This window comes from Perca fluviatilis, chromosome 13 (assembly GCF_010015445.1).
Source record: "Perca fluviatilis chromosome 13, GENO_Pfluv_1.0, whole genome shotgun sequence".
Lineage (NCBI taxonomy): Eukaryota > Metazoa > Chordata > Actinopteri > Perciformes > Percidae > Perca > Perca fluviatilis.
Window position 1 is genome coordinate 24,325,880 of NC_053124.1, and position 10,440 is coordinate 24,336,319.

The window sequence follows — 10,440 nt, forward strand, 5'->3', positions numbered from 1 at the left end:
GAGTCGGCAGATTATGGCTCTAAATAGATTTAAGATACAACCTTGTTTCTACTACTACAAAGCTATAGTTTTGAGAAACTGCAACAAATACCAGAAAAGACAAGAAAGACATTTGTCGTAAGAATAACCGCAGGTTAAAGAATCCTTAATCTCCACAAATTCTTAAAATGCATTAATACCGAATCCCCTTCATTTATTAAAACAACTTAGTGTGTAGGTCTAGTCAGTGTGTGGCCATCCTGCCTGCTGTGATCAAGACCAGTTTTATCTCATTCTGGTTGCTCTCTGCGCATAGCTGACACTTGTTGTTCTGTGGTGCATTCAGGTACTCTGGGAGTCTATGACAACGGCAGCCTTTTTTGATAGCGACAAAATCACAATATTGTATCGACAATGCCCATGTTTGGATTTTCTGACCATGTAACTTGTTAAAGGGGAAGTTACTGATTTTACACATCAAAGTCTGTTTACAGATCTTGGGGAGAACAGTACATATAGGGCTGTACAATTTGGAAAAATTGCGTTTATTTTGACTGATATGGAAATTGTGATATGATTCACGCATTAAGTAATTTTTTGCGAGGATCTTTACCAAACAAAGGCTAGGACATCTCTGCAGCACCACAATACTTAATTAAGAATGGTGTTTTGACACATTTGACATTTCACACTTGCCTAACACAAATATTGCGACTCCTGTGGTTTTGATATTACACTAGTCTATATTGCGATTTCGATAAAATCTTGATCAATAGTTCAGCTCCAACTACATATGTGGAAAAATGTTATATAAAGCCTTTTGTGGCTCCAGAGAGAGCTGCATGAAATCTGATAAATTGTCTCAATTGAAGTCACTCAAGGCTACATTACCCACTAATAGCATAAAACACCAAAATCTCTATCCAGAATGTTGGCAGTTAGTTCTATTGTGGGAAATGTAGAAGAATAAAAATAGTATAATTGAATAAAAAAAAAACAGATATACAGTATCTGGTTCTGCATTCATTTTGATCCTTTTCCCATCGTGAATTCAACAATGTTATAAGAGTGCAATGCTAAAGTAGTGTGCTCTTAATCTCTTAAAGTGATGCTACTTGGCAGCCAACGCTGGACTTTCAGATGTCCACAGGTTTCACTGCCAAATTTATCAACCGGCCGCCATTAGAGAAAAATTCTAAATCTTCATGACTGGTGTGTTTCTGAACAGTCGTGGGTAGGGCTGAACAATTAATAAAAAATAAAATCGCCTTAAAAATTCTGCCAGATATTGCGATTACGATTCGATTTGCCATTATTATTTTTTTAGCTACATATTGCACCTTCTACGATCATGTTAAATAAAGTAACGAAAAATAAATGAAAGATCCACTGAAAATAGGACATTTCTGTGAACAACCTGTGATACGTAACATTATTACGGCATTTATCTTATGAAAAAACAGTAAATATAACAATAAAAAAGAGAAAAAAAAAAGTTAAATCAAGTCTTACACCTAACCCTCAACTAAATATTTCACATTCGATTAATCGCCTTCTTAACGATTAGCTAATCGCATTGAAACATTTCGATTTGAAAACAATCAGTCGTTCAGCCTTAGTGGTGAGTGTATGCAGTTGTATCTGAGTAGACAAGACTTTTTTTTTTTTCATCAATCTCTACTGTATCTAGAGATGTTGCTGTAGATTATGTAGCTGGAGATGGTAGAGAGAAATGTGACACACACACACACACACACACACACACACACACACACACACACACACACACACACACACACAAAGTTCTCCAAACATGTGTCATAAAGTCAGACATGGCAAAGGAGGACCAGCAGACATGAAAAGCACATTAAGAGGCAGCGTTCACAGGTAGGCCGGCCTCAGCCAGAGCCAGCGAGGCAGACACTGACACAGCAGAGCACAGATGAAGAGGAGTGGCTAATGGCAGAGGGATGGAGTTCAGCTGTAGAGGTGTGTGGGGTCTCCAAGGAAGCCATGCGGGTGTGTTACACGGTATGAGAGCAGGACTGTTGGGAGCACGTGAGTGCATGAGTATGAGCATGAGTAGATGTAGTTTATCGTGCCTCATTATAACATGTACAGTGCATTGTCAGTTTGGTACACATGGAAAAAGATAATAATTTAACAAGATGAGAACCTTCGGTAGGCTGAACTGTCACATAACTGGATCTGGACAACATTGCTTCAGCTGTAGCCAATCCAAAAAAGGTTTATGGCATGTTGGATGACCTCGTACCCAAAATAGACTGATGTAGACATAGTGAATTGTGGAATTGCTTTACCCAAATGAGACTGTCCTCACAGGTAAAACAATAGCATCAGTCTTCTGCATGTGCCCCAAAATAAAGTAAGTTTACATTTAAGTAAAAAGGCTCTCTAGCAGCAATAGTAATTGTGACAACAAATGTTTGCAACTATGTGACAAAAAGGTATTCAGCATTAAAAATGCATTGTATTTCCATGTCACCAAAAATCAGGATTCACACATTGTCTTGCCAAAAGACTATTAAAGTATGTTATTCTACAGAGAAGCAAGGGTAACTGTGCATTTGCCTTATTGTTCATCCCAGGACCTCCGTCACCTCCATGCCAGTGCAATGGGACTGCCTAAAAACAGGCTCAATTGAGGCTAAGCCAACATCTGAAAGGGAGGGCAACACATTTAACCTCTGGTGGAACACTGCCTTTACACCCCCCACCACACACACACACACACACACACACACACACACACACACACACACACACACACACACACACACACACACACACACACACACACACACACACACACACACACACACACACACACACACACACACACACACACACACACACACACACACACACTTCCTTTCCCAGCATTTCCTCACAAAAGCCTGAAAGCCATTTCTTGATTCAAAAGAAATTGATGCATGAGAGTGTGCATGGTCAAAACTGCATTAAGAAGAGCAAATTTGAGGCGTCTTTCGAGTCACATTCATTACTTGAAGTTCACAATAACATTCAGGATCAGGCGAACAAAGAAATAGGAAAAACTGGCCAAATCAAGCGGGATCTGGGGAGCCAAATCTTCCTTCACAGAAGGAATGGAAAAAGTCTTGAAGTCCTGTTTGCCTCAATAAATCTATCCTCAAATCAGTTTTTCAACCTTAAGTCTTAATGAGTGGGAGTTTTCGGTTTTCACCATCGGAAAACAAGGAAATAAAATGAAATACTGGCAGTATGAGGGTGGTAGACTGACTGAGCTCCGCCGAGTTGTCAGTTCAATTCCCAACATGCCCACCCACATCAAGCCTCGCATTAATGCAGTTAGTGTTTACTCTCAATGCAAAAACACCCTGATCAGAAACTTCTGCCAAGAGCACAGCTCCGCACAAATACACACCAATGACATTTATCAACTTTAGACGCCTCAGGACTGAAAAGCTTGCCAACAGAAACTCCTCTAATCCATTAGTATCCCAACAAAAGTAGCAAAGATGAATAATGTGTTTGAGACGTCCGTTTCAAAATCAGGCAAAACGATGTTTTAACTCCAGGATGCTGGTGGTGTGGGTGGTGGGAGACGTTTCTATGTAATTTCATTCCAGCTATATATATATATATATATATATATATATATATATATATATATATATATATATGGATTTTTTTTTTTTTTTTTTGGGATATAACTTTTGAAGAACCTTTAGAGAGCAGTCCCTTGAGATGTTTATAACGTATAAGGCTCCGGAATGAAAGCACAAGTGCATTTGCTAAAAGCAGCTTGTGTTGTTGCTACATTGTGGGCTGTAAAGGTCCAATGTGTAGGAATTTCTCCCATCTAGCGTTGAGATCATATATCGCAATCAACTCTCTCGCACCCCGCAGTTCAAAGTACGTTTTACAGCTACGGTAGCCTTCACGCTTCAAAAAGCCGGTCTCTTGCTCTTTTCAATATCCTTTTTCTTTTTCTGGGCGAAGAAGAAGACTCCTGTTCCTGAAATTTGGATTTTGAATACGTGTGGTCCTCCACGTTTCCTTCTTCAAACTTGCCGGGGCCGGGAAGCTACGATACCCATTAGCAGCATTAGCAGCACCTGTGAGTTTAGGCGGAGCAGTATATCCTGTATGTCCCTTACCGGCTAACGTATTTCAAGATGAACATGAATATGGAATAATAATGCAAATGTAAAATTTCAAGCCAAAAGGAATACTTGGAATTGATGGTGGTGGTAAATATTCATGTATTCATATTCAAAAGAACAAGTTTGTGAACGGGCAACACAGATTTCGATAATGAACACCTAAACACATTACACACTGGACCTTTAAGACTTCTTTCCTCTACTCTTCACATACAGTATGCAACGATAGATGATCATTGTTGCTCTCTTATTTATATGAAACAAACATGCTTCAGCTACACACTTCTCTGTGTTATATGATGATGGAGCTGAGCTGGATACCTAAATGTGTTAAGTAAAAGGGTTAAATTCTATTTGTGAAGCTGAACCATTAGACCAAACGACTAACCAAAGAAATAATCTGCAGATTTATTGATTAAAATAATCATTGGTTGCAGACCTAATTTTATTGATTGAGTGTGCGCATTTACAGTGTGTTCAAAATATCTCAAGTAAACTCATTATCACTATATATACACAATAATATTCTATGAATCAATTCAATTTACAATGATATAAAACAGCAATTAATATTTGGGAAGTTTGACATTTTTACCTGACAAATTATATTAAATATTAATTTTGTGCTGTGAGCATTATCTTACTTTTTAAATTGTATTTATGCATTGAGCAGAAGGCAGTTTGTTTTCACTGATTTAACTCTTCCTAAAGCTGCAAATTGTAAGGATGCTTCTCCAAATAGACAAAAGAAAAAAAAGGTGCAAAAAATGCCTTCTATATTCTAAGATTCTTGGAAACATGGATGCAAGTATGTGAAGAACTCATACAGTACACAGAGGCTGTCATAGCGGCAGCTGAAGATGTTTCAGCATAGATTCATAAATAAAATGACTATCCAAATGCGACAGTTCCTTCGTCTATCACAGGCAGCTGCACTGAAACCCTTCCTCACTGTCCAATATGACTGAAACACCTGCTAAACCCCCATCTTTCATCCCACATGTGCGCGCGCACGCGCACACGCCACACGCACACACACACACACACAGCTCTTTCTATCCCTCTCCCAACGTCCCTCCCACCCTTTCTGAAGGCTCATTCTTGCCGATCCAGCAGAATAGGCCCAATGCTGTAGTAATGTCCTTACCCTGAACAAAAGAAATCAGTTGACCCTATTGGGATCCAATAGATACGCATACTCTCTCTTACACAAACAATTCATCTATCAGTCTCAATCAATGTGTTCCATTGGAGTGGGAGGTAAATAAGGATCCGGCTGAGCTGCTGCTGCATTGACTTGTTATAGGAATCTTTGGTCTGTGATCTTGTACACTCTTCCTCTTACTCCCCACCCCCAATTTGATTTCTGTCACATCCACAGTTCCTCGCTACTGCTTCAATTCATCCTGACTTTTTCCTCACCCCTCAATCTGACACACCTCTTCTCCCTTTTTTGCTTGTAATGCATCAATTTTTGGATGAGACTCCTCGTCCCCCTAATCCTCCCTCTATTCATTCATCTTAACCGCACCTGTGCCTCTACCCTTCGCACTCCTCCTGAAAATGACAGTGTCCCCGAGGCCTCGACAAGAGAATGTCGCGGCGCTACGCCTGCCATCTTCACAAATCACTTTGACCGTTCGTACTCACAGAGGTCACAGTCATCTGATCCAACACGCACAGGTCCGAGGCTGTCCTTGCCAGCCGAAGATGGACCAGTGCATCAAGCCCAGCAGTCGCAGCAGAGCAGAAATATCAATCAATCACAGACAATCAGTCCCAATTGAAGCCTGGGTGGAGTGCTACTCCTCTGCCACTCTGGCAATTGCTGGTAAACCCAATATTATTCACATTAGTCAGATTGCGGTTTACTAATTTTCATTATTACTGATTCAGTAATCATGTGATATATGAGCTTAATAACGAATGGTAACTTGCTGCGTTCAAATTAGCAGTAAACAGAAATGCCAAGGCTTTGCATCTCAATATAGCAGGTGTTTAAAAAAAAGGCATATCCCTGGAGTTATAGAAATAACAATGAGTGAATCATTTTCATTTCAAATTTACAGATTGCCTCTGCCTTACCGTAAAATGAAAACGTTGATAATGGATGATTATGCAAAACCATGAATTAATTACCGTAATCAAATGGTTATGGAAAGTGTACCAGTGGCTAGGATATGATTAAGGTTAGACAACCAAAATGCCTGCTTATGTTTGCAGAAAGATTGTGAGCATGGGAAATATTACATGTGGTTTTAAGGGTTCAGAATGAACACAATGTAGATTTTAGTGGTGGAGGCTTGCATATAAAGTCAATGAGGAGACTCAAGTGGAAGTAGAATCCTCCTGCGCAGTGCAAATTAATGTGAAGAAGCGACCGAGCAATTTGAAAATGTTTCAGCTTGAACGAAAAAAATTGAGCTTATGCCAAGACCTTATGACTCCACTTCATAAACATGCAAAGTCAAGAGGAAAAGGAGAGAAACTAGAGAAGAAAAAAAGAATCAGAGTTCCTAGTAAGTTCGGAGATCAGTCATATGCTGAGCTGTTACACAAACAGCGACTCTTCACACATGGAGTCAATGGGTGCGTTGAGATGGCATTAGAAGCTGCAGTCTTTGGCGCAAATGTTGCATACCCTTCCACCAACCTAAAACTCCACAACTTTCACTTTGCTAAATAAAAGACTTCCCGCACTGACACTGAACATTGGCAGTGGACATAAACTGTGTGCTACAAAATTAGACTATGCTGGATTACAATCATAAGAAGTCATTTTGCTTCATGAGTCCTTCACAGCACTTTCAACCTTCAAGATAAGATAAATGCTGAAAGAAACCTAAAAGTACATTTGTTTCACAGTGGAACTATAATAGGATTGGGCTTAACAGTAACAGTTCACTGCTGTGAGAGGGCTGCTGCACTGTAGACTTCTAATAAAGACTTTTCAACTACAGGTGGATATGTCTTTCCAGATTTCTGACATGTTTAATAGTATAAAAGCATCGAGGTGGAAAATGTAAATTTGAAATTACACATGACCTGAGAAGTTCTTTAGACAGAGCAGCGTGATAAGGCTGAATGCTGTCAAGTCACCCCGAGTTTCTGACATGACAAGGCATCAAACAAAGCTACGGCCACACAAACGAGATGAACCCCACAGGTTAGACTCTTTCGCTCTCAATCACTCCGCTGCTCTCCATCACTGCACCTCTATTGTTCCGTACCCAGCTTGTGCCCTCTCTCTCTCGCTCTCTCAGCTTGCTGCAGAATGGATGGATGCAGAGGGAGGGAGAGAGGGAGGGAGAGAGGGAAGTAAATGAGATCCCGATGAGATGCCAAGGTGTGTTAGCGGTGAGGTGTGGGGAATGAGAAAAGCGGCCTGAAGGGAGGCAGGGGAGTGGCTAGATTGACTGTGTGTGAGGTGCCGGTGTGGGATAGTGGACACCCGGCTCTGCCTGTACGGAGCCCCCCCGGTCCTATTTGCTAAGTCAGCTCAGCATGCGGGAGGCATGTACAAGAGAGAAGGAGAGGGAGAAAAGGAAGATGAGGAGGATGACATATGAGAGGAAAGAACAAAGGAAAACAGGAAGGCAGAAAGAAGAGTAGAGCGCAAAGGAGGGAGAACTAAAACATAAAAATGCAGTCTCATATAGATGCATCACAGGAAAACACAGTTGACACAAGAGGAGAAATGAAATAAGAGCAAAGACTAACAAAAAATTGACATTAAAAACTGTGAATAAAAGCTACTAAAGGATTAAAATACAAACAAGGACAGTCTGCAAAAGAGTCATGAGTGAACAAAGGGCCACAAATACTGTAATATAATATAATGAGGTTTTAACGGATACTCTCAAAATCCCAAATGGCACTTCACACTAACAGAATACATGTAGACAGGTAGGTGAATTGCCTCATTTAATATGGATATAATGGCACAGAATTTAAAAAGAGGAGAAATTCTCTCCAGGGCTTTTTCTATCTCCCAAATCCTTATGAACAGAAAGAAGAATTGCTGCCAGTACCAGCCTTCAGGAGCACATTGCTTTCACAGCAATTAATCGCTTTCACAACATCAATTAAACAAAAGCTAGCATCCAAAACCGGCTACCCAGCATTCCAGGGAACCAAATCAATCTGGCAAGGAGTCCGTGCAAATCTGTGCGTGTGAGTGCTCATAAGTGCAAGTGTATCTGCATGCACAAAAGGGCTCTTAAGTGCCAGGAAATGTCACACCATGTGTCTGTGCACAAGTGTGCATGTTTCATGAGAAAGCTTGTATGTATGTGCAACATATACGTGTCAAGTGAGCGTGTGCATTTGATCCCGAGTTGCGTGTGTGCCAGGAGTGCATTAATGTGTGTCAATGATGTATGGCTGTGGATTGTGCCAAATGTACTTTTCTGGAGTATATATATATATATATATATATATATATATAATATATGTGTGTGTGTTACTGTAGGTGTTTGGCCGATGATGTGTTTGCATGCACTTGCATGCGTGTGTATCCAAAATCCACTCAGCTACTGTATAGACCTTGCCAATGAAAGCTCCTCTTTGGAAAAGAGCCTTGGGTTCTGAAGCCATTATGTTCTTTTCGACTTCACAATCTCTGAACTGATTAGGAACACTTTCCTGGCTTCACCTGAGCCAGCCAGTCAGAAGGACACATTCAGCGCTGTGCCTTAGTTTGCACTGATTTAGGTTACATGGATTTACAATATCTTTGTTAACTTGTGAGAGCAGAAGTATTTATCTGTGGCAGTCAGCCAGGCTGCCGGTAAATTGTTGGACCACAGCAGTATCTTCCAAACTCCCTCACGCTCTGACACACTTCAGTGCAGATGCACAGGGGCAATTAAACAAGCAAGCAATCCAAATCTGGATCCCACACTAGCATTACATCTTGATACAACCCTCAGTGAATCGTGTTCCCCCTGCATTACCAAGGATTCTTGGTTTAATGCTGATGGAAAGACAAAAGAAAATAATTGAGAACAATAAAACTGCCGTTTTATTAGAATAGAAATGCTGCTGAGAAATGGAGGAGAGTTGCATGCAGTGGGATAAGCAGCGAGGCATCAGCCTCTAATGCATCCTGTCGTCAGTGCCACAGCATCAGTGAATTGACAGAGTATCAAAAGACAAAGAAACCAGTTGCACAAAGATGCCTTGACAAAAGCCCACCAAATCTTTGTGACAACAGACCGGGGATTTATTTCTTTAACAAGAACGGGTGCCTGAGAGAAACTGACTTTGAAGCAGACAGTGGCTCTACTATATGGCAACAGAGATGTAAGAATAATTATCGTACTCAGTTTTTGTCTTTACAACTAAATCATTAAACAACTCATTCAAACCAGTTCTTTGGTTCATAATCTACAATGCTGGAGTGAAGGATGTAAATAATCATAATCAATTGTACAGGTTTTTGATAAGCTATTGTACTTAAGTGATAGGTTTATCTAGTTTGTTTTACAAGCAATTGAGTGACACAAAATCTGACAATTTAAATAAACAATATTTGTTCGCATGATCGGGTTATTGGGAGTACAAATAACGTAAATCTGTCAGCTTTTTGGGACGCATCTTTCCACAATCAGGCAAAAAGATAGTCTCCTTCACATGTGCAGTTTGTTTAAAATACATAAAACTAAGTCGTTTAAACTCCACTACTAATCACGCCCTCCAATCAGTGGACTGAATGCACCTGCTTCTCATCACAGGACAAACGCCAAACTATCTCCGCCGCGGACATCTGTCTGTCGATCAACGCTGTCTGCTGCTGCGACCGGTTTATAACACTAAAAAGAAACACTCGTTTTCACATACCTTCCTCGGCGTGACAGTCTTCTTCTAGATTCAGCAATAATATCCAAAGCACCGAAATCAGCGTTTTACGGAGATCCATGTTTATCTGGCCAGTTCCGCGGGACTCTTGTCATCTCTCTCCAGCCTGCGCGCAACGCACCGCAGCAGAGACGCGCTCAGTGTTTGAGTGGAGCGGATGCCGTCTGGGCAAATAGTGCAGGTTCTCGGGAGCCACACGGCCTATTTGATATCTCGGGGGAGGGTTTTACAGACGAGATTGACAGCGGGCGAGCGCAATAAAGAGGGATGTGGAGTCGAGGGTACGGGTGGGTCGACCTATCAAGGAGCTGCAACCTGAAAACTCCGCGCCAGGTGTTTCCACAATAGTCAACAGAGTCAGTCCCAGTATATAGTGCCTTTTTCTACAGACTTTCCTTTATGGGAAGCCGAGGGGGTTCGGTAAAGCAGGACC

The 10,440-nt window shown here is 41.0% G+C and overlaps 1 protein-coding gene across 2 annotated transcripts in view; it reads right to left on the minus strand.

The window, feature by feature from the left end:
* Positions 1-10,212, minus strand: part of LOC120571306 (ephrin type-A receptor 7-like) — a 150,308-nt gene extending 140,096 nt beyond the window's left edge. The window contains exon 1 of one of the 2 annotated variants that reach the window (XM_039820189.1): positions 9,990-10,204. In XM_039820189.1, the coding sequence (XP_039676123.1) occupies positions 9,990-10,068 (79 nt within the window). In that variant the 5' untranslated portion in view covers positions 10,069-10,204. Of the gene's footprint in view, positions 1-9,989 lie in introns of both variants that reach the window. The other variant, XM_039820190.1, reaches the window with a different exon arrangement.
* Positions 10,213-10,440: the final 228 nt, after the last annotated feature.